General features: G+C 41.6%; 1 protein-coding gene across 15 annotated transcripts in view; it reads right to left on the bottom strand.

Annotated features, from left to right (window-relative positions):
* LOC108313502 (amyloid beta precursor protein) overlaps nucleotides 1-16,698 on the bottom strand; it is a 288,061-nt gene extending 271,363 nt beyond the window's left edge. For 6 of the 15 annotated variants that reach the window (XM_037743244.1, XM_037743239.1, XM_037743237.1 and 3 more), the window contains exon 1: nucleotides 16,668-16,684. Coding sequence is in view for 6 of the 15 variants with exons in the window: in XM_017541904.2 (XP_017397393.1) it covers nucleotides 16,134-16,190 (57 nt within the window). In the remaining 9 variants the exon portion in view is untranslated. Of the gene's footprint in view, nucleotides 1-15,449; nucleotides 15,468-16,133; nucleotides 16,416-16,554 lie in introns of those variants that run through there. The other 9 variants (XM_017541904.2, XM_017541910.1, XM_017541908.1 and 6 more) reach the window with 4 other exon arrangements.
* Nucleotides 16,699-25,638: the final 8,940 nt, after the last annotated feature.

Raw genomic sequence — 25,638 nt, forward strand, 5'->3', positions numbered from 1 at the left:
CACAGGCCACACTCACCATGCCCAGCCAACATCCTCACTCATTCCTACAAGCCACAAATCCTCTAAACATTGTCCCAAACACAGCACTGGCAAACTTCAATCATTTTCATCAGAATATAAAGAAACACACGGCATGCTTAACTTCAAGGTTGACATTTCCTTTGTGAGTAAAGCCTTGCCACAGATGAGAAGTCCTGAGGATCAAACAGGAAAACTTCGTTTAACTAAATCTAAAATCATTAAACCTAAATTGTATGACTGAGCAAACTCTCTTCAAAGCACTCAGTCAACATCCATGCTGGTAAATATTTCAGGAATGAAATGAAAAATAATTTTCAATTCCAAAAGTTCATCCATCAGGCATGCTTCACATTGCAAAACAAATATTTTACAAAAATGAGTTTACAACAAGAGAACACCAATCCCACTTCTTCAACCCTCCATGTCAGGCAGTAAGCTTTCCACATTTGCTTACATTCTGAAAATCACTATTTTCCGTGCCAGGAATGCACTAGGCTTAAGTTGTCAAAAAATGCCATACTTTAAGTGTAACTGGGTAAGAACTATGGGCACACACACAAGAAGCCTTCCAAGACAAGGGGAGGTAAATGAAATCTTAACACCGGTGTTTCTAGAAGTCCAGAAGCAAAGTACAATTCCTTATAATATGTACATGTTTATATACTCATACGTACAATAAAATGTGTAAGGTAATGAAATATCTATCTCCCCTCTTCCTTTTAGTGGGCAGCTAATATTTCAGAGTTCAGAATCACATGCCCTGGGTCCCAAAAGGTCCCCCCATTCCTATTCCAACAGTGCTTACAACAGACAAAGATGAACTGATCACTGGACCCTACATCATCTCATGTATGTATATTACTAGTCCACAGAGAGGTTACAGTTACCAGATGCCTGGTAATTCTATTCATCCTACCCCACAAATTTTGTCCAGATCAGGCCACGCCTTCAAGTGGGCCAGAGTTTCTTAAAGCTCCTAGTTTAATATTTAACTGACAACAACAACCTAACATTAGTACCTTGTAATTAAAGGGATACAGCAACATGGAGCAGAAAAAGTGATGAAGAAAGAGATTAGAAGTTAGAGAACAGGGATTGGGCTTTTGATCTTTATACTGTGGGTGATTTTGAACAGCTCAACATCTCCAGATACTTTCTTCATCTGTAAAGTGAAGAAACTTAAAAAGGAGGGCGTACAGATTCTACCTGTTCCAAAAACTACGATTCTCTTCTTCAGCCACAGGTCGAGGAGAACCTCCTAGAGCTGCACTGTCCAATATGGTAGCCACAAGTCATATGTGGCTAAGTACTTGACATGCAGCTGGTCTCAATTAAAACATGTGAGATATGTGACCAGACATGGTAACTCACGCCTGCAATCTCAGCACTTCTGGAGGTTAAAGTGGACAGATCACTTGAGGTCAGGCCAGCCTGGCCAACATGGTGAAATCTCATCTCTACCAAAAATAGCAAAAATTAGATGGGTACGATGGTGCATGCCTGTAATCCCAGCTACTTAGGAGGCTGAGGTAGGAGAATTGCTTAAACCCAGGAGGTGGAGGTTGCAGTGAGCCAAGACTGCACCACTGTATTCCAGCCCAGGCGGCAGAGCGGGACTTTGTCTCAAAAATAAATTAATTAATTAAATTAAATACAAATTAAATATGTGAGATGTGAAAAATTTTTTTTCCAAGCCAAACTGTATCCAGCTTTACTAAAGATATTTTCCATAAATAATCATATTTCAGGCAGGACATGAGCAGACTATCATTACCAGTATACATACAACAACTTTCAAACTCCCTTCTTCAATGGACTACCAAAAATCATGAGAGATGTGAAAATTTTTGAGGACATAATACGGAAAAAGAGTGTGTCATAGTTTTTATATTGATCACATGTTGAATAACATTTTGAATTTACTGATATATGAAAATTAATTTCATCTGCTTATTTTTCTATGTGGCTACTTGAAAATTTTAAATTAGATCTAATGGTCCCCTTATACCTCTATTGGATGATTCTGCTTTAAAATCAGACCTGGGCATGCATGAAGCCCAGAGGACTTCGCAGATGAAATGAGCCCAGGAATCTGTATAGAATTTATAGACTTGGAGGTTACCATTTCTATATTAAATGTATATAGGGCTGTTGTAAAGCCATGCTTTTGTTTTCTTATTTTGTGTACCAACAATAAATCAATAGTAAATATCACTGGGTCTAAAAACAATTGATATCACTTCATTTACACTATGACTGAATCCTAATTATCAAGTGTAGCCCTTAATGATAATCTTAAGCAGATGCAGGCCCTTGTAGCCTACTTTGTTCTTTCAATTGAATATATATCTAAGTAATATATATTTAAAGTAATAATGTATCTTACTTCATAAAAAGATTATAATTTTCCATTTTTAAAACACATTTGATATCAGTAGGAAGAACTAAAATGAACTCAGATGAATGGACCACATTTGTATTTCATTGATATCTAGCTAGGAACATTGCAACTAATTTTTGCAATCTGTATCAATTTGTTTAATGGGCTTTAAATGATCAAAGCAGCAGAGACAGTTCTTCTAGAGATCTTGTTTACTTAAAAATACAACAGATATGGATAAATAAAATATTAATAAGATTCAGGTGAGTCGAAAATGAGTACTCAAGTTCTCTTTTCTTACAACATATTCCTGGAGTGCCGACTTTTTCAATTCAATGATTTTAAGCAAAGGTATACATCTAACTGCCTGCAAAATCAACGACTGACTATTTAAAATCAGATAAAGCTAGAGACAGCCCCCAGCTCTGCAATCTAAAGCCAGCAAAGGCCACCCACTTCAAACTGGGTTTGAAGAATAGCCAGTTACGAGAGCTCAAATGTTTTCACATATATGAAAGCAAAACAGAATTCAGAAATACACATTTTTTTGGCAGACAGTTTTTTTAAAACCAAATTTCTGAAATTATATAATGTAAACTATATGACTATTAGAAAACAATGCATGAATTTTAAAAGATTTCTTTAATTTTCAAATTCTAATATAATTAAAGGAAAATTTCAAACTTACCTACACGAGCTTCACAGGTGAAAAAAGGTATAATTTAAAAATACGACCAATGTAACATGACGGAAATATACATTCAAACACATCTGATAACTACTCTTTCTAATTTTCATAAATCAACAACTATTTGAGATATGCACAAATTTTCATGTGGTTTTCTGAAGGTGGTATCTAGAAGTGATAATTTTCCTGGCAGTTTAACATTTTTAAAGAAGACATATCAAGATTTAAGTAATCTAGCTTTTGATTATTCTTTCTTTTGAGACAGAATCTAGCTCTGCTGCCCAAGCTGGAATGCAGTTGTGTGATCCACTCACTGCAACCTACCCCTCCCAGGTTCAAACGATTCTGTCTCAGCCTCCCGAGTAGCTGGGACTACAGGTATGTGCCACCAAGCCCGCTGATTTTTGTAGTTTTAGTGGAGACGGGGTTGCACCATGATGGCCAGGCTGGTCTCAAACTCCCGACCTCAAGTGATCCAACACTCAGCCTCTCGAAGTGCTGGGATTACAAGCGTGAGCCACTGCACCCGGCCTCTTTTTGATTACTTTTAAAGAAAACTGAGGAATCAAAATGAAATGTTAGAAAATAAAACCAACAGCAGAAAATAAAACCAAGAGCAGCTTTTGAGGAATGATATTTTAGACATTTCCTTAAGGCAGATCCTGTAACATGTCAAACTATTGGAACATATTTCAAACAAATATTCAAGTGAAGACAAAATGCCTACTGCAAAACCTCCAAATACTCCCTAACAATAATGATTCAGGCCTACTCAGAACTACAGGTTTTCCCCACATCTTGATTTCATCATATACTTTCTGGAACAGATCTTCATTTAATCACTTTTAGAATAATTGAAATGAACAAGAAAATAGGTAAGAAATTAAACTAAATTTTAAAATAGCAGTCCCATTCTTACTGATGTAAATTTATTAAGATTAATGTTCCTTTTTCCAAAGATCTCCCCATTCTGTTCCATTAACACCAGGAAGCATCAACAGATCTGAAAAGTTATGCAGCCACAGAAAAGAGGTTCAGCAGGACAGGCAGATCTAGCTCAAGAGGTACTCTGTATCAAGCTCTTTTCTAAAAACCTCAAAGCTTGTTTTGTCTGCGGGTGCTTTCAAAGAATGAGCACAACAAAACTGCTTTGAGGAAGTCTCTAGATCAAATGAAAGATAGTTTACCAACAGGGAGAGTAAACTGACTACCACTGCTATCCACACAGAGCCACGGAAATTATCCCACAGAAATCATCGCTTTGTTCCATCACTCTGGCTGGAAGGCCTTTCTAGGAATGCAAGTCTGAATCATCCTCAGTTCCCTCAGCCAGAATGAAGGCTCAACTCTTGGATATTTCTACCACAAAAATAAGAAAGCATTTCCTACCACCTTCCTCTATCACTACACAAAGATGTGTTTCCTATGTGGCTGGCTAGCAGATACAGGAAGATACGCAAATCCCAAAAGCCTACTGTAATTGCTCATGGAGAATCTTTGCTCCATGGACAATGTTAAGTCTACCCATTTTCCTCTATCCCTTTACAGTACTGTATTTCTTCTACATCCCAGAATGCCAGTTGTCACCCAATATCCTACCACTTCTTTATCCTTAAGAAGAGAACTGGAAATGTATATCTGATGGCAATCCTCTCAGCTAACAGAACATAGTTACAGGCTTCCTTGCATCAAGGTGTCACTATCTGACCCATGAGATTAAGCAGACAAGGACTTCTACAAAAGCTCCTAGACCCAACTGACCCATGGTCATCAATGCTTCATCCCCATTTTAGGAACATTTAAAAGTACTCCACTGCTAAGAAAATGAAGTTGAAACTCATTGAGGGAACCCAAAATTTATAATCTCTCACTGTCTCTCTCACTTATATACCCCTGGGCTTCTCCTCTGAAACTCTACACCCTCACTGTTCTTTCTGTCTGGAGAGCCCTCCACACCCCAGTTCACACCACTCACCCTTGAAACCTAGTTCAAATGCTGCCTGTCTTCTCTAGGAAGACTTTTACTTCCTCTATTGTAGCCTTTATCACATTGCATCTAATTATTTCTGTATCGCTTCCCCACTGGACTGCGAAATTCTTCAAGGCAAAGACTCAGCTACCTTTCTATTTACTCACAGCTCCACCCAGATTCTAGATCTCCTGTCATAACTGAAACACAGGAGCCATGCAGTCCATGTCCCTAAAATAAATGATGATTTAAACAATTCAAAATGAGAGAAACAGTGAGATAGTAAATTAACAATTTTTTAAACATCTTAACTCCAAATCAGTGTCAACATCACAGACGTCAATCACAAACGCCCTAAGAAAACTTGCAGTAGAGACAGAACAGGTGAATGCACAATCCCAATATTCAATTAAACATTCTGCATTAAACCTTCCCCTCATCTGCGAACAGAAGACTCATGGAATTAGGCTTGGCTTTGTGTTCAACCTCTGACAGGAATGAGCACAAGAGCAATGAAGTCAACACATCAGACTGCTTTCTAAATCTAAATAATTTCACAGGTGACAATATACTCTTAGAATGCATCCAATGTCTTTTTCTCTCCAACAAAAAGACACCAATATTGCTTTTCTCATCTCATCGGCTACTTATTACATCAATAAATACAATTAAAAACACATGCATATGAGAAGCACTTCCAATAAACTGAAGGGATACTTCCCATCTGTGTCCCTACAATATGATCCAGAAAATTCACCATGATATAAATTTAACCTCTGAGTCTAGCTCATGAAAGTGAAGTGAACTAACCAAATAGCAAATACAAAGAAAGGAATTATCAAGAAACATGGTAAGTCAGCCTCCTAGTTTGTTCAAGCACACCCTCTCTGCCACTGCCACATTCATTATGTTCGTCCTGAATGGCTCTAATGGCCATGCTGATACTCAGTCTTAAGGCCACCTCTGTCCAAGACTTCACTTCTACTCTCTTTCAGCCAAATAGTCACATGGCTACTCTATCATCACCTGGAAATCTCCCAGCTTCCCTCAGGAATTCCCCCTATTTCACGGAACAAGTAGGAACAAGCGGTTCCAAAATTGCAGTTTTGTCTCAAATGCACCCTTAAGAGTGAAACCCTCCACAATTCAACTAGCGGCAGTTCTGTAAGCTGCCTTTACATTCAAATACCCTATGGGTTAGCCAAGAACACCCCTCCACAACATCCATAGGATTTTTAAATTCAATTTACTATTGTTGGATTTAAATTTTCTGGATTCTGTGGTATAAGAGGATTTAACACTTGACACAAAACGTTGAAAATAAGATTGAGAAAACATTAGGCAGATATAAGGCTAATCATAATGACCTCAATTAGATTTTCAATGCCTCTCAGGTTAGTGGTATATAGTAGCATTGGCTTCAAGCCCTTGAAATTGAAAAATACAATTCTTTTAGATAACAGAGGTAATAGGATTCAACATACTTTTTGAAGGGCCAATTTTGATCCTCTTCACACTAGAGTAAAAAGTAAACACTAGCTGTAAAATGGCCAAAAAAGGAGTCCCCCTCCCCCCAAAAAAAGACAATGACAGGACATTTTCATCTTGATGGCCATTCAATTTAATTCCAATACACATTTTCTTTCTAAACACTACTATCTTCTTCACACAAAACTATTTCTAGGTACCCTCTATTGAAAGTGTCCCGATCAATCAGGGCATGGATGAAATATTTCAAGAATGAGGCATTTATTTATTTATTCATTTTTGCAGGCCAACTGAATTTCTGAAATGCAGTTGCCAACGACTGACTATTATAAAGTTATTGACAGTAGTTATGAAACTTTTTCACAATAAAATGTTCCAAAAAGAGGCTGAAAAAAAGCTTTAATTTTCTTTCTACACTTGTTCATCATTTCTTAAACATAAGAGAAGGTCCCACAGCTGTTCAGAACCTTTAATCTGAATGTAATTCCTTATCACCACAACATAGAATTGTTTTAGTACTCACTGATATTATTTAGTACATACAAAATGTAAGGCACCTTCATGAGTGATCAAATGACTGTATAGAAAAGTGTGTGATCACGATCAATACTAACTTCTCTCCTCCATCACTTGTTTTCAATGTTGAATCACCCAAAGTAGATCTCCTGTCTACAATTATTCTTCTACATTGCAGTAAATACATAGTTCTTTCTCCCAGATATCTAAGTTTACCTTTATGTAGTAAAATGATCAGAGAACTTTGATAATACTGCAGAAACTACCATATTCACAACACACATCCTTCTACGTAGCACTCTCTTATACTCCTTCCCCAACTTAATTTTTGCCAAGTCACTTGCTTCCTCCTGTATATTCTGTCTACCGCCCTGGGGACAAGGACCTTGAAAATATTTGTGAAATGAAGGAGTAAATTTTCCTTTCCTGGTTGTACCCATAAGAATCTATGTTTCCTTGTGTATGAAAATAAGCTAATTTCTACAGAAATTTGGTTTCAATTTTAAATTGCTAATCTAATATGCAAGTATCTATGATGAATTATTCTTAGAATAATTAGTCTGCGTATTTTCACATTTCTATGGTAGTTTCTTAGGTACTCTTCACTTATATCCTTAAACTAATTTACTGTAATGACAAAACCATATTTGTTTTAAACCATAATAAGCAATTGAGAGCATCAGGATGGAGAATATGTGCTATTAAATATGACTTTTCATGATGGGTTTTTATGTTAGTCTCAAAAGATTTTAAGCTACGACTTCGAAAACTGCATCAGTTTTAAAGGCTTAATCCTTGAAGTAGATGAAGATTTTTTAAAAAAATGAAAAAAAATCAATACATACTTAAAAAAACAGTGCTTATCCGTCTTTATGAGCCTATCAACTCAACTATAAACAAAGTAACTGAGTAATGATATTTATAAAAACAATGCTGGCAAGGCACAATAGCTCACACCTGTAATCTAGCACTTTGGAAGGTCGAGGCGGGAGGATCGCTTGAGCCCAGGAGTTCAAGGTCAGCTCAGTCTGGGCAATATAGTGAGGACCCCATCTCTACAAAACATTTAAGAAATTAATCGGATGTGGTGGCATGCACCTGTAGTCCCAGCGACTCTGGAGGCTGGGGCAGGAAAACGGCTTGAACCCAGGAGGCAAGGGCTGCAGACTGCACCACTGCACTTCAGCCTGGGTGACACGGCGAGGCCTCGTCTCCAAAACTAACAAAACAAAACACAATATCGGTATGCCTTTGAAAATTCATCCAATAGTAGGAGTAGATATAAAAAGTCATTTTTTAAAGATAAATCAACCGTTAATGGATAATGCCATTTTCTTTACTTTCTCTTAAAAACAAAATTTATGTTGCTTCACTAATTTTACTGTGAAATAACAATCAAGACACAGCCACACAAACAAAACTAAACAAATTAGTCTGTAGCAACTTGGGGTGAGGGCCAGGTCTAAAACATCTAAGTCTATCTCAATGGTAGGATTAAACCTCTCATTTTTCTTCCTGTAAAATGTCTCCATGGGGTCAAAATATTTAGTCATTAAAGGTTTGAAATTTAACAAAGCAACAAGAGTAATAATGCATTTATTCACTTAACACAAATGACTTTTCTTTATGCAACAGATCTCTTATTCTCATAAATAACCTTTAAGGCCAAAAAGTAATTTATCAGTCTCTATCATCTAGGATGCCTTACATTTTTCAATGAAAATAGTATGTGGCTTTCTCTGGAAGCTAATAAAAGCCAAATTATTAGATAAGAGACAAATTATTAGATTCTCTCAAAAACAATCAGTCCCCCCCAAAAAAAAAATCCTGTCAAAATTACTGAAAGACTGGCTGGGCGTGGTGTCTCACTTTGGGAGACTGAGGCAGGCAGTTCACTTGAAGTCAGGAGTTCAAAACCACCCTGGCCAATGTGGTGAAAAACTGTCTCTACTAAAAAAAAATACAAAAATTAGTTAGGCGTGGTGGCACATGCCTTTAATCCCAGCCATTCGGGAGGCTGCGTCAGGAGAACTGCCTGATCCTGGGAGGTGGAGGTTGCAGTGAGTCAAGATTGTGCCACTGCACTTCAGCCTGGGTGACACGGTGAGACTCAGCCTCAAAGAAAAAAAAATCACCAAAAAACAAAAGAAATGACAATTATTCTTGTTTAATCAAATATCTCATAAGAAAATCTTCTGAATTTGAGAAGAAAAAAGAGAGGAACCGTCTGGAAATTAGGAGATTCGAACACTGTTTTGTGTCCATCCTTAATAAGACCTTGAGGAATCGCTGCACTTCATTCATCAGGATCCATTCATTTACAAAACAGGCTTATTTGACTTTTCCCTTTTCCAGAATGTTTGTCTTATTTTTTCCTTATCCCTGTTCGTGGACTGTTCCCCCTCCTGCTTCTGGAACCACAGGGTTCATTCCTCATTGTATCTACTTTAAGCAGGATGTTTATTACAAATACCGCTTCTGTCATTACACATCCTCATACTTGAACCCACTTCTTGTCTTGTCTTTGGTTGAACAGAACAATTATAATTACACGAGCTGGTTAACAAAAAGCCATGTAGATTCTTTAGGGCTCTGCTTCTTGATTCTTCACTGTGTTAATCATAATTTAACCACAGTATCACCAGTTTCATATACTGAAGGCTTTCAAATGTCCTTAGCTTGCTTCTGAAGCTAAAAATCTTTTATTTTATGAGGAACATATGCTAATTTTTAAAAAATGCATATAATTTCAATTAAACAGTAGATCACTATAAAGTTTTAAAGATGTAACTGCCATAACATGGCTGGTTATACAACTTGATTTTATTTTGAAACTGACTTCTTAGAGAAATGCCACATTCTCAGACAATCTGCTTTTTGGTTTCCCTGTCTTGGGTGAACGAAAATTCCTGCTTCCCTACTAGGACCAAAATTCTCTTGCTGGCATTTGAAATCTTCCATTGCTACCCAAACTGGCAAAGCCTGTTTAATCATTTTGCTAGCAGAGATTCTGCTGAAAACTAAACCAAGCTTCTTCACAGTTCCTTTTACATAACTGACAGCCAACTAATAGTTAATAATCAAGCCAGTATATAAACTTGCTCAATATTAGACATCTGTGGCAAGCTGCCGGTATGTACAACATTAAAAATGGGTCTCTGGGAAGCTGAGGTGGGTGGATCACTTGAGGTCAGGAGCTCGAGACCAGCCTGGCCAATATGGTGAAACCCCATCTCTACTAAAAAAAATACAAAAATTAGCTGGGTGTGGTGGCGAACGCCTATAATCCCAGCTTCTCAGGAGGCTGAGGCAGGAGAATCGCTTGAATGCAGGTGAATCTCTTGAACCCAGGAGGAGGAGACTGCAGTTAGCCAAGACGGCACCTTTGCATTCCAGCCTAGGTGACAGAGCAAGACTCTGTTTTAAAAAAAAGGAAAAAAGTCTACATCCATGTTGTGTGGAAAAAAAGAAGAAAAAACTAGGCCTTTCCCATTTGTGTAAAAATTGCTTATGCTGCTTGCATATTTCTGTACTGTTCTGAATTTTTCAATGAACATGAATTATTTTCATTTTTCAAAAAACCAATAGAAATATATAATACATATTTAATAAATAAAAGTTTATAACATGTATTCTAAAAATTGTATCTGAGATATGATGTGCTTTTTAAATTTAGTCTTAGTCTTCACTGGCCAATAAGTAAATTAATTTGTCCATAAGTGAAACATCATATAGATTTTTACCTTTCAACTATGCGTGAAACTTACATATACTTGTACATCATCATCATCACCATACATATAGTAGTAGTAACTAACACACAGTGCTTATGCTAGGTCATCAGTTTACACATATGTTAACTCACACACTATTTCAAGCATTTAACATCAGTATTAACTCAATCCTCAGTAAACTAGAAATACTCATCCCATTTTACAAAGGAAAAAACTGAGGCACAGAAACCTGCCCATGGTCAATAGCTCAAAAGAGACAAAGGCAGAATTTATGCCCATGCATTCCTGCTGTGGTCCGACCTCCTGACTAGTGTGCAATGCTGCCTTCTTTACACACCTGAGAAACACTCAATGACTCAGTGTTACTGGCCTAACATCACGCCTGGCATCAAAATCATTCATTATAAATTGAGAACAACCCTGGTTCTTTCTATAGAGGTGAGATTTTGGAAAAACCTCATCTTTCCCATTTTAACTATCTTCTTTCGTTAAGATACTATATGTCTCGCAAGGTTCAAGCTAAATCTGTTTTTTCAAAATGTAGCCATACAAATAAACCTAAATAAAATGACCTCTTAGGTTTCTATTTCAGCAGATTTAATACATGCGAACCTGAGACATTCTGTAGCCCTCTTTGAATATTATTAAGCATCCCTTTTTCATAAAATTATTAACTGATGAATGTATCCAGACTTTTAAATTTAAATATGTGAATTTATTCCTAGAGCAATCATTGTACTCCAGTTTTTGCTAAATTTCTACTTCTATACTAGTCGAGTATATCTATTAACCAAGGTTAATCTAAACAGGAAAATTTGCCAAACTTTTTTTCCAAGAAAAATACCAGTGTCCTTAGAGTAATGGTTATGTCGTAAGCTATCCACGCTAAAGAAATCGTTACATAATATGTCCCCCTTCTCTAAGCTTTTCACTTGCAAAATCAGCTTCAGGGTTTGAATTCTCTCTGCTTTTCTTCTTATACAATAATTTTAAAAATGCATATTTTATTGATTAAACTTCCTACTTATTCTGCGGGTGTGCTCATTCCTTTTCCTGCCACCTTCTGTCTTCCCCAACCCACTCACATGGGTGTCTCTGTACACTGGCTGTGAGGCCCACGGGGTTACAGCATGTCCAAGGGTTTGCAAAAGATGCCATTTTCCATCCATCCCCATTCCATACATTTGCATCTGAGCTCTCACCATGAAAAGGAAAAGATTTTTTTGTTTCTGTTTTCTTCAGTCCTTTTCTGTCTACAAAGCCAATCTCCTCTGTTCAACTCATCAGAACATTTATACTGTGTTATGGAATAGTGTTGCCTGAATCTAGAATCACAACAAAGCCAGTTGAGATCTTTAAATTAAAAAAAAAAAAAAAGGATTTCATAATTAAGCACAGTCAATTAAAACAGAGAAAGGTAGAAAACCACTAGGCAAAAACAAAACACAAATAGAAAACGTGATTTTCCCTATCCTCCTCGTTGCCACCCAGGGAATCACTCTGTTCATCTCATACTCCCTCCATCAAGATGCTACTGAAGCTCTCTGGTCCTGCATTCAGCCCCTTACCTTCAACCTCTCAACTCCTAATTTCTAATTCCCTACTCCTCTTGAGAGTACCCTGCACCAGCATCTGTCACTCAGGTGTGAGGGGGTGGGGGGGAGATTTAAAGACAGACAGACAGAGGGGTGTGTGTGTGTGTGTGTGTGTGTGTGTGTGTGTGTGTGTGTGTGTCTGGGAGAGATAGAGAGGAATGTAAACAAATATTGTATATGCAAAAACTTAACCTCCAATCCCCAGACCTGGGATACAAATCTGGGTGGAAATTTACTACCAGGAAATGCTCCAGAATTACAGTATCTCTTCTCTCATCCCATCATTCCCATACTTTTCAAATACAGGAAGTTTTCTCTGTAACATATTTACTCAGTATATTACCTAATCTGTATTTTCCTTTTGGTATTTTAGTATATTCTACTTTCTTCTATTATCATGTGCATGCTTTTATTACCCTGCAAACATCCTGGGAGTAAGGGCAGGGACGTGGAAGGGGAGGTAATGAGGTAAACAGTCAAACTAAACCTTACATTCGGGAAGCTTTGCATTTAAAATGTACCTGTACAGGTTGATCTTTACATTCGTAATTGACAGAGATTTTAAAAGAAATATATTAACAAAATATGCTTTGTAAGATTCTCAAGGTAATACAATTTGCAGAAACAATGTACATTTCTGCTGAATTTAATGCACTCCTCACTGATAGTTTAGTGACCACGTGAAAGGCAAATAATAGCTATGCTTATTTCTAGAATGACTGACAACATTCATACAAATATCTCTATAGAAAACTCTAGTATGCAAAAAAAACAGTAACATAAAATAGTGATCCTCTAGCAACAAGAAAGACTTAACATAAAAATAACCTCTTCCTTTCCTTCAAACCAGTGTTCAGTTGATCACATTATTTCTTTTTAATTTTTTGGAATCAGCCATTCCTAATTTCACCTGGTAAAAACGTACATGCTCCTTTTTATGTCCTCAGTTGGGACCGAGAAGTGTTATTCCATCTAGTAACTTCTCTGCAGTACTAATAGCCTTGCAAGTGCTCTTCAGGAGCCTCTGCTGGTTACGGTGACAAGAGAAAAGCTTCTTCTGCAGTCTGCCAGTTATCATGGTTTCTCACCGATTAGCAAGAACGGTGACTCCTTACAGGTCAGCATCAAACCTGAGCATTACTATCCTGTGCGTAGGCTTCTCTTTAGGGCGGTTAGTGCTAGCCAGCAGCCGTAGGTTTCCATAAACTATAAATTAGCACTACCACAAAGGTAAAAAGATGATTGTGATGGCTTAAACCTTCAATAGAGGAAAATAAAACTTACAAGGAAGCTAGATTTTAAAAATAAATAAAAGTGAGGGTAATGAAACATCATATAGATTAGGGTTTGTTAAACTCACACCTCTATCAACATACCAGCCAAAATCATCAACCCAGATAATTACCCTGCTTCCCAGCAAGCCCAGGCCCCATTATCATTGCCCTTATTCATTCCCTTTTCAGAGCCACCTGCAGCAGACCTATTTTCTAAGCTCTATAAAAGACAGTAAACTCGTAATTACATCTTTTCAGTGGACACAGAGAGAGCCAGATAAACCACCCTCAAACCTCAGTAGACTAAATTACCTACTCTTCTACCAACACTTTGCAAAATGGACTCGTGAATCTCGAGACCTCCACCCTTCAAAAGAGTTAACAATAGCTAGTGAAAAGGTCCCAAAAGATGGCAGAAACAGCAAATTAATGCAATTAGACCGAAAACTAAATTCAAATTTGTCTATATGCTTCCTATTTTTATACAAAAAAAAATGTTCAAGAAAGTTACATATTTAAGTTTTGACAAAATCTTCAAAAATAAGGTTATACTTTTAATTACTTAAATGTATCGTTTTTAATTTGTGGTAAGACCATTCAGGAAAACTGGAATAATTCTACAAATAAATGTAAGTCATGAGAGAAATCGTGCATTTTTACAAAACATGGAAAACAAAATTCTTTCACTCTTATACAACCTGTCTTAACTAGCCCTAAGGTGATTCCTGAGCCACTAGTGGGTAGAAATCAGAAGGGAAAAAAGTTCAACGACCTTGCAAATTAGAAACTAAAAAACTGTAACGATGTGATAGTCTGTATAGCCTCAGTGGAATTACAGGAAAACATTTGTCCGGAAATTGCTTTTTTTTTCTTTTGGAAAATTACCAGGAGGTTGGGGGAAAGGAGGGGAAAAACCGGGAGGAAAGGTTGCAAATGGCAAAATACCAAATAGGAACCCAACAGATGTGAAAAACAACCTTCTCCGGTCCAAGTGTCATGCAAACAACTTCTAAGCATCTTTAGATGTAAAGAAAAACAGTCATTGTGTACAGGCGTTAGCTGAATGTTCGAGAGTTGGATGAATGGGGAAGACTTGTTATACACCTAGTGGTGGGTGGATTTCACTAGGCTGCAGCCTCCACACAGCTTTTCTTTGCTGCACTGCAGAGGCGCCATCTTCTCCGTCTTAATCTTCACTCAATTCAATCCTTTTATCTGCACCCTAAAAAAAAGACCCTTCGGACCCTCCCCAGCATCGTGTGACCCCAGGGGAACTAAACCAGAGTCCCCAGAGCTGCCAGGGAAGAGGCCGCGCCTTAATCAGACAAACGCCTCCTTGGATGCACAGGAGACGAGAGCCCTTGCCTCCCCACCAGCAGCCACTGCCCTTTCCAGACGCACACCCCACTCTCCGCGTATTTCCTCCCCGCCAAGGACTTTACAGCCCAGCACAAAATTAAGCCTCGGAGGTGATCCGAGGGTGGGAAGTAGAGGGGCCACGAGGCTTCGCCAGACGCCCCGGCAGAATCTCTGCCCCAGTCCGGGGTGGACGCGCAGCGCCGGGAAGGGAGCGGGGCGGGAGCCTCGGTAGCACAAGGAGACTATCGCGGCTCGGCCCACGGCGCCCGGGCTGGCGAGGGCGGGGTGTCGCGGCTTTTGTTCCCGAGGACCTTCGGCCTCTCAGGCAGAAGCTGAGGGTGCGAGCGAACTCCCCGGACGTCCAGGCTTGGGAAAGGCGCCGGGTGGCTATGGGTCTCCGACCCCTCCCATTTCTCACAACTTACACAAAAGGGAGACGCGGAAATGCACAAAGTTTGCCTGCAGAAGGCGGAGAGCGACCCCGGCGCCGGCTCGGGCTAGGGTCGCACCCAGGCGGCCGCTGCCAGCAGCCGTGGAGGAGGAGGAGATTTGGGCAAGGAAGGGGGGCGGGGGTGAGAAGGGAAGTGAAACGGGCGGAGAACGCAGGGAAAAGGGAAGGGCCCCTAGCTTCCCGGGCTGTCCCGACTCCTCCTCCTCCCCAGGGCCCAAGAGAAAGGAGAGGGCGGCGATTTAGGAGCAGAGGACTGGCTTCAGGGACGCTGCGTTTTCGGTTTTCCCCACGTGCTCCTTCTCCCTTCCCCCCAGCTGGATGTCTCTCGCCTGCCCCGGCCACCGCTTCCGAAGCAGCGACTGAGTCGGGGTCTGGGCTTAGGTTCGCCCCCTCCCCTTCTCACCCCGGGCTGGCGCGGAACCAGGGACCCTAGCGCCTCGCCCGCTCCTTCTCCGCGGGCTGAAGCGCGCGTCCCTGGGGCAGGGCTGGGCCGAAAGCGGGGATGCGCTGGACGTCCGCAAGCGGGGGCGGAGAGGAGAGGGGTTCCGTTGACGGCCCCCAGCTTCTCTGGATTAAAGACTTGGGTTAAGGACTTGGGGGATCGGGTCCCCACCGTGCCCGCCTGCCTCCCCCCTGCCTTCCGAGGCGCGGCACCCACCTCTAGCGCCCGAGCCGTCCAGGCGGCCAGAAGGAGCAGTGCCAAACCGGGCAGCATCGCGACCCTGCGCGGGGCACCAAGTGCGCTGCTGTGCAAGTGGGATCCGCCGCGCCCTTGCTCTGCCCGCGCCACCGCCGCCGTCTCTGGGGACCCCCGCGCGCGCGCTGCTCTGGGTGCTCTCGCCTACCGCTGCCGAGGAAACTGACGGAGCCTGAGCGCGGCGGCGGGGCTCAGAGCCAGGCGAGTCAGCTGATCCGGCCCATCCCGCTCGGCACCCGAGAGAGACCCCTAGCGGAGCCGCCGGGGAGCTGCGCCTGCCCGCGCCGGGAGGGGCCCGCGCGCCCCGCGCCCACAGGTGCAGCGCCCTCGGCGCCGCCTGCACCCCGCGCGCCCCCCTTCCGCTCCCCGGCCGACGGCCCACCTGGGCTTCGGGAACGGTGGGAGGGAGAGTCTGGGGCCAGGAGAGGAACGGTGCAGGATCAGGGAAAGGTGAGTCCTAGGACGCTGGGGCTCTAGAAAAGTCGGGAGCGTTACCGCTCGTCCCCGTGAGCTTGAATCATCCGACCCCGCAGGCCTCCCGGGGGTGTCGTGTAAAGGACTGCTGCAGGGGTGCGTTTTTATCCGTATTTCGGTTTTTGTCTCAGTTTGGAGAGGTGGGGCAGACGTTTCTGGAAGAGAATGGGAACCAGCGAAGCTTAAAGGAAATAGGATTTTCTTTGCTTGAGAGAGAAAAAGCCTCATCCCCCCCCCCGCCCCGCCCCATGTCAAAAGCAGCCACGAGCAACCTGCAATTTCTATCTTTAGAATGAACCAAACGAAAAAGGCTCAGGACCTGGCAAAGAAGCGGGCAACCCATTTCCTTCTCTCCTTGAAAGCAGGATTCAGGGTTTGGGTTTTGTTTTTTATATTTTTGTTTGTTTTCGTTTGGTTTTGTTAAAGGGGGCGGTCAGCGTGGATTTTGTGGTGGGTTGTAGGGGGAGTCTTTTTTTTTTTTCAAGCAGGTAGGTAACATCCGTCTGAGATGGGGCCGAAAGAAAAATTAGGAGAGATTATTCATATTCGACCCTCCTAAATGAGGACTTCTGACCTCAAACTCTGCTTTTGTTCTTCATTGTGTCTGTCCTAAATTACAGAAATGAACCTTCTGCCAACGCACTTTCTCTCCTAGATTAAACACAAACCGTCCACTTCCCAGTGTCCAGATAGTCTAGAATGCTCTAGAACTTGCCCAGATGTCTCCCCTGCTCTTGACCTGAAGCCGCAGTCACCAAGCCACAGTCCCTTCCACATAGGGCTTGGAGCGAAGGACTGAAGCCAGGAGTGCACTGCAGCCTGCCTTCTCTCCCCTGCTCGCTGCGCTGACAAGGGTGCCTAGGCCCGGGAATGATGGCTCAGCCAAGGGCATGCAGACTTCCCTCCTGGGAAGTCATTTCTGTACCAGCTCCCCTAAATGTTTGTTGTCTTGTGTCTTTTCCCTGCACTAGGCATTCAGTCTTGACCCTTGGATTACTTTTGCCTTTGAATGTCCTCAACAAATAAGGACAAACATTTGTCGTGCAATATTTGTTTATACGCTTAATGTCATTTACTTCCTACAAAAGTCAAAGAGGCTGTTGCTATTATTATTCCTATGTCTACATCAGGAAATTGAAGCGAATGAACTTCTCCCAAATCTAACAGCAAGTAAGTGACGTGAAGTTGGGACAACAGGGAAAAAAGCCTGAAGTAACAGGACAAACCCAGTTGTTTGCTTTCTGCACCACATTTACCCACAATTCCCTATTTGTTCCAGTCTGTCAGAGCAAAGAAGGCAGGAAAGAAGGTGCCTGAATGCAAAAGAAAGGTGGCCCAAAGCTACAATTCTTGCAGGATCCATTGCAAAATGGAAATGTGAGACACTTTGTTACAAAATTAAGAATTTTAAGGCCGGCGTGGTGGCTCGTGCCTGTAGTCTCAGCATTTTGGGAGGCCCAGGTGGGCGGATAACCTGAGGTCGGGAGTTCTAGACCAGCCTGGGCAACGTGGCAAAGCCCCTATCTCTACTAAAAATACAAAATTTAGCCGAGCATGGTTACTCATGCCTGTAATTCTAGCTAGTCTGGAGGCTGAGGCAGAAGAATTGCCTGAACCTGGGAGGCAGAGGTTGCAGTGAGCCAAAATCATGCCAATGAACTCCAGCCTGGGCAATAGAGCAAGACTCTGTCTCAAAAAAAAAAAATTAGAAATTTTAAGACGGCAATGGCAGAGCATTAAACCGAGCATGGGGCTCCTCCCACCACAGGGCCTGTGAGACTACCCAGGGTTACATGCCCATGAAGCTAGCCCTGGAAAGGAGGAGGCAATTTTAGTTTAAGGGTAAGGGACTTTTATTTTTTTTAGACAGAGTCTTGCTCTGTTACCCAGACTAGAGTGCAGTGGCCCAATCTCAGCTCATTGCAACCTCCACCTCCCAGGTTGAAGCAATTCCCTGCCTCAGCCTCCCAAATAACTGGGATTACAGGCACCTGCCGCCAAGCCTAGCTAATTTTTGTATTTTTAGTGGAAACAGAGTTTCACCATCTTCTCCAGGCTGATCTTGAACTCCTGACTTCCTGATCCACGGGTCTTGGCCTCCCAAATGCTGGGATTACAGGCATGAGCCACCACGCCCGGCCAAGGAAGGGACTTTTATTGAGCATGAAATTCAAAATTGTGAAGATGAGATAATAATCTATAAAAATTAAAGTTCTTAGATTTAGCAGTTTCTCCTTCCGCTGTTAAAATTTACCACACTGGGCCAGGCCCAGTGGCTTACACCTATAATCACTAACTAACGCATCCCACTTTGGGAGGCTGAGGTGGGCGGATCATGAGGTCAAGAGATCAAGACCATCCTGGCCAATATAGTGAAACCCTGTCTCTACTAAAATACAAAAATTAGCTGGGCATGGTGGCACGTGCCTGTAGTCCCAGCTACTTGGGAGGCTGAGGCAGGAGAACTGCTTCAACCCAGGAGGTGGAGGTTGCAGTGAGCCGAGATCGTGCCATGGCACTCCAGCCTGGCACCTGGCGACAGAGCAGGACTCTGTCTAAAAAAAAAAAAAAAAAAAAAAAAAATCACCACCGACATATTCCCTGGTCAAGATGTTCCTGGGGGAAGATGATTTGTTGCTGATTGTGTCAGAATGATGGACATTGCCTGCCTGCTCTCAGGTTCCTTCACTCCTCAGAGATCCTGATGGCTTTTTGCTTCTTAGCTAGTAGCTCTGTTTGGCGTTTAACTCTGTTTCCTGCCCGGAGGTATCTTCCAGATCCTCAAGCAGGAAATAAGGAACATCCCTAGTTAGAACCCTACAAATCTGGGAAGGAACCAACAACCACTTGTCTGCTGGAATTCCTACAACAACATCCCCATCCTAGGTTTAAGTGTCTCCATTTGTGAGATATTCCTTGGCTCTCCAGACAGTGCATTCTATTTTTGGGCATTTCTGGTTACTAGAATGTTCTTATTCCATTTAAAGCTCACATCCCCCGCCTTTAAACTCCCACTCAGATATCCTTGTCTCCCCAGTGACCAAGCAGAATAATTCTTTTCCACTCTTCAGATCCTTACAAATTTGCCAAAAGTTTTCATGCTACTTCTTCTTCTGGAGTCTTCTCTTCACAAGGTAAAACAGGCCCTTCCTTTGACAGTCGCATAATGGCCTGGTTTCTGGTTCCTTCCACACCTTGGCCATTCTCTAAGTGTGTTTTTGTCTGTGTCTTTTTACAGTACTCGAAGAGTACTCTGACTGCTGCAGCATGGGAGATGCTGCCCATCTCTGCCTGGAGACTAACGTGGCATTTGACTGTTTTAAGAAACCGCATCCCACTGCAGACTGCAATTGGTCCGGATATCCCAATTCTATTTTACGCATAGTCTCCCGGGCCACATTTCTGTCGTCTGTGTTTAGGCTGTTATCCATGCCCCGCAAATATCACCAAAAGCAATCGTTAAGTCTGAGCCAGATGAGCCCTGGCTTCGTTTCCTAGTGCTGCCATAACTTACCATAGACTGGGTGGATCCAACACCAGAAGTGTATTTTCTCACATTTCAGGAGGCTGGAAGTCTGAAATCGAGGCGTTGCCTGGGTTGGTTACTTCTGAAGCCTCTCCTCTTGGTTTGCAGATGGCCACCTTCTCCCTGTGCTCTCACAGGGTCTTCCCTCTGTGTTTTACTGTGCCCTAATCTCCCCTTCTTATAAGGACACCAGATACTGGGTTAGGATCCAAACTAATGACCTCATTTAACCTTCATTACATCTTTGACCTTATCTCCAAATATAGTCACATTTTGAGGTACTGTCAGGTTAGGACTTCAGCATACGAATTTGGGGGTGGGGGTACATAACAAGCCCTTATTTAGAACAGCTAAGACTTATTCTGTAATCCTGTCGCTCATCTTTGGCCTTTATTTCCAGTGACCAATAGTTCTTTCATTTTCAGTTTGAAGATCATTCAGCTCAACAGAAAAGAAAGAAATGGGAAACATCTACTTTCTCTCTGTCCCCTTCATCAGCCTTGCATCATGATCCCCATGTAGTGGCTTACCCCTCCCACAATCCTCAGGCTCTGAAAAGAAAGAAAATGGCCTTTTATACTTTCCTTTAGAAAATTTTGTCAAAGCTTGAACATTGACATTTATTGACACTTAAAATCTGTGTTAGTTTACTAAATCTGCCATAACAAAATATCACAGACTGGGTGGCTTACACCAGAGACATTTGTTTTCTCACAGTTCCAGGAAAGTCTAAGATGAAGGTGCAGGCAGGGTTGGAATCCTCAGAGGTCTCCTTGGTTTGCAGATGGCTGCACCCTTGCTGAGTCCTCACGTGTTCTTTCCTCTGCACAGGTACCTCTGGTATCTCTTTCTATGTGTCCTCATCTGCTCCTCTTATAAGGATACCAGTCAGATTATATTAGGGCCCACCCCAGTGGCCTTAATTTAATTAGCTCTTCAAAGGCCCTACCCAAATAGTTATGTTCTAAGGTACTGGGGGTTAAGGATTCCGCATATGAATTTTAAGGGAACATAATTCAGCCTATAACCAAACCCCTAAAATTATTCTCACATTTTAAACTCCTCTCACATCCATCCTTGTGAGTAGTTTCCTTCTACTTTTTGTTCATGTCTTTTTGAAATCAGAATACTTCCTAGATAACTAGGATATTTCTTTAGCTGCTTCCTAGTTGAATATATGGATGACTTAGCCACTGTGGACTTTTGGTAGTGTTGGGAATTACCACTCTTTCAGAGAAGATGTGACCTTGCTGGGTATTGTCTATGTTGGCTGACGTAGTGATGTGTTTGAGAGTTTCATGTGCCTCTTAACCTGTCCTTCCTTCCAGAACTCTATGCTGACTCCTCATCAAAGACCAGAAGTAGATCCTGTATTACATTCATTCTTATCTCTTTTTACCTTGTCTAAGACAGAAGGACATTATTAACTTCTTTATCTTAATGTCAGCCTTCAATATCTACAGAAGTCTAAACTGTAAATAGCATTGAAGCTTTGCATAATAAAATTCTTTCCCCCAGTGATGGGCAGCTTTTTACTTAGTAAGATTATTTTAATCTTTTCTTTCTTTTTAATAAGTAGACATAAAGAAATGCATAAATAAATAATTATCAACCAACATACCTACATTTGACTATGCGTGCCTAACAGACCTGAATATAGGCAGAGGATATGACATTGCATTTATTGGTCTTTACTTCAGTACATCTATAAAGTATTTACATATTTTTAAAACATAAAATACTCTTAAAAGTCCTTCTCTGTAATCACTACATAAAACTGCTTTAGAGACAGCCTCCAGATCAACTAAATGATATTTTACAAATGGGCTTAGGTATTTCAGTAGGAACTCTGTGCAACAACAAAATTCACTGTTTAACCGGGGACCAATCTTGGCAGCTGGCTTCCATAACTTGTTTGAGGAATGTAGTAGTAATTCCAAGGTTGCCTCAAGGACTAATGTAAAAGAACATTCCTATATTTTAAAGAATAAAAAGGAAGAACAAGAGAGGAGAAAGAAATAGATAGTACATACGAACCCCAGAGGTAGGGAGTATGAAAATCAATCAAGTAGCCAGAAGGTTTAATGGAGCCATGCAGGTATCACATTAGTTCTCTTCCTTAGAGAACTGGATACTAGGGAAGCAATATGCTCTGGTGGAAAGAACTCAGACATTGAGAAAGCCTGACCACTACAGTTTCTGAAAAATGCTCCTTTCATTAGGAGGTGTGGTGATGAATCGGGAAGGCACCCAGGGCAGTGCCTCGTTTACCAAAGAAATCAGTTCTCTTTTCTTGAGAGAACAACAATTCACAATAGCTGTCACTTAAGTGACCAGTATAATCCTGGCTTTGAGCTTGCATTGACTTTGCCAGGGGCTGCCAGTTAGCACAGTGGTTCTCAACCCTGTGTGTTTTTTGTTGTTGGTTTTTTGTTTTTTTTTTTTTTTTTGTCACAGTCTCATTCTTTTGCCAGGCCAGAGTGCAGTGGCACGATCTGGGCTCACTGAAACCTCTGCCTCCCGAGTTCAAGCGATTCCCCTGCCTCAGCCTCCTGAGTAGCTGGGACTACAGGCGCACGCCACTACGCCCAGCTAATTTTTTGTATTTTAGTAGAGACAGGGTTTCACTATGTTGGCCAGGATGGTCTTGATCTCCTGAGCTCATGATCCACCCGCCTCAGGCTCCCAAAATGTTGGGACTGCAGGTGTGAGCCACCATGCCTGGCCAACCCCATGTTATTTAGTTGGATTCCCTAAGTAATGTTTTGCTAATAAAAGCTTCAAATTTGTGAGTGATTTACTCTAATTTAATAAATAATATAATGGCACAATTTATTAATTTAATTAATCATTAGCAGTGGTATGATTTCAGTTCACTGCAACCTCTAGCTCCTGGGCTCAAGTGATCCTCTACCTCAGCCTCCAGAGTAGCTGGGACTACAGGTGCATACCACCATGCCCAGTGAATTTTTTGTAGTTTTTGTAGAGATGGGGTCTTGCCATGTTATCCAGGCTGGTCTTGAACTCCTGAGCTCGTGATCCACCTTCTTTGGCCTCCTAAAATGCAGGGATTATAGGCATGAGACACCGTACCTGGTTGATTTGCTGTTATTTTAATTTAAATAAAAACAACTCAAGGTTATCATCATGTCAGGCTACTGTCATTTGTATTCTAGTATCTCTCTTGAGTGTAGGAGAAAGGGATGGAGCTGTAGCTAGTTTGCTGAGAACTAGGCAAATCCCTGACCACACCCTAGGGCGTGTGCCAGGTATGTGAAAGATATGCATCCTGTTTTCAGATGGCACAGTGCTTGGAAAGGCTGCTTGCCAGAGGTGTTAAAAGGATGCCACTGGGCTGGTTCTGCATAATGGAAGACCACATCATATGCTCTGGGAGAGTCACTCCCCAGAGCAGCTGCAGGAAGCCACAGCTCTGTGGCCTGGGATCCTTGCCAACACTGAATACTAGCAATAGACATTGAAGCTGAGGGGATGTTATGCTTCTAGGTCTCTGTTTTACTAGTCAGATCATACGTGGGGATTGTCTTTCATGTCCTAGAGGCTTTGATGAGTAACTTGACTTTTTCAATCCATGTATGTATATGGATATGTATGACTCCATTGTGTGACACAGGCCCTGTAGGGCATGAAACCCAACTTGTCCTTCCCTCTTTGAAGAGTGAAGGCTGGTGGCCAGAGAAGCATTACCTAACCTAAAATGAATGGGAACATTACAGTCTAACAAGCCTTGCGTATTTAGGTTCACATCACGTAAAGAAACAACATCCTGAGTGATGAAACAAACACACAAACCAACCAACAATTTGTGGTCTGTGATATCAAAACAGACACCCCTTTATCACCCAAGGTGGACTCCAAGGTTAAGGAAACAAAGTTACCTACAGGGTTAGGGTTCAGGGACTGGCTGGCATGACCAATTTCTCAGTGTGTATGGCTCTAAACTCCCTAAGAATAGAAACTATCAGACCCATCCTCTGATTTACACCCCAGACCACTACAACTCTGATTGGACTGAGGACCAGCCTTACAAACATTCTTTTCTGATAGGCAATTGCAAACCTTAATCCAGTTTCAGCCAGTTTGTAAAGGCTGTGCACAAACTGTCTTTGGGTCCTGTAGTTCACCTTTTGATGTAAAGTGCCAAATTCTACCTCATTTTAACACTAAAAACCCTGCCCCAAAGTGTACAAGGATGTATATCACATGCATGTTTACCCATTGCCCATGCACTCAGCTCCCCTCATAAATATGTATATCTTTTCCTCTAAACCTGCTGAATATGTATGACTCCATTGTGTGACACCGGCCCTGTGAGGCATGAAACCCAACATGTCCTTCCCCTCTTTGAAGAGAGAGAACATTTAACACACGCTGAAGACTATGTCTTCCAGGTTTGCAAACTGCTATTGCCAGTAAAGCTTTCCCTTCTATTATTTAGCCATCACAATGGTCTTTTGGATGATAAATTCATAAAAGCACCATAATTATTCAATATACAACTTTGTTCCTGAGCAAACGCCCAACTTTACCCTCAAATAACATGTTTGTCCCATGTGTAATTTATTCAGCTAAAGTAAATATAAGTATTAGAAATGAAAATGTTCAGTATTGGTGGATTCATAAAAAATTTTTATATTCTCACTTTGGGTGGCATTTTTTTAAAAAACTGGTACATTTGCTCCCGTTAGGAGCTAATGTTTATATGAGAAAAATATCTGGGCAAAAAAAAAAAAAAAAAGCATAGTAAAAAAAGAAGTACATTAGAACACTTTAGTGTAAACTATTTCAGCACATATGTGAATTCATCAGAAGAAAATTAAGGATCAGGCATGGTGACTTGTGCCTATAATCCCAGCATTTTGGGAGGGTGCAGCAGGAGGATCACTTGAGCTCAGGTAGTTCAAGACCAGTTTGGGCAACAAAGTGAGACCCTGTCTCTATAAAAAATTAAATATATTTTTTAAAATTTAAAAATTTTGTTTGGGCATGATGACTCACACCTGTAATCCCAGCACTTTGGGAGGTCAAGGCGGGTGGGTCACTTGAGGTCAGGAATTTGAGACCAGCCTGGCCAACCTGATGAAGCCCTGTCTCTACTAAAAGTACAAAAATTAGCCGAGTGTGGTGGCAACCATCTGCAATCCCAGCTAATCGGGAGGCTGAGGTAGGAGGAGTGCTTGAGTCGGGTGGCACAGGTTGCAGAACCTAGATTGTGCCACTGCACTCCAGCCTGGATGACAGAGCCAGACTCCATCTGAAAAAAATAAAAAAATAAATTTAAAAAGTAGCCTGGGTGCGGTGACTCACGCTTATAATCCCGGCACTTTGGGAGGCTGAGGCGGGTGAATCACAAGGTCAGGAGATCGAGACCATCCTGGGTAACATGGTGAAACCCCGTTTTTGTCTAAAAATACAAAAAAAAAAACCAAAACAGCTGGGCATGGT

This window comes from Cebus imitator, unplaced genomic scaffold (genome assembly GCF_001604975.1).
Source record: "Cebus imitator isolate Cc_AM_T3 unplaced genomic scaffold, Cebus_imitator-1.0 Scaffold138, whole genome shotgun sequence".
In the NCBI taxonomy this organism is placed as follows: Eukaryota; Metazoa; Chordata; class Mammalia; order Primates; family Cebidae; genus Cebus; species Cebus imitator.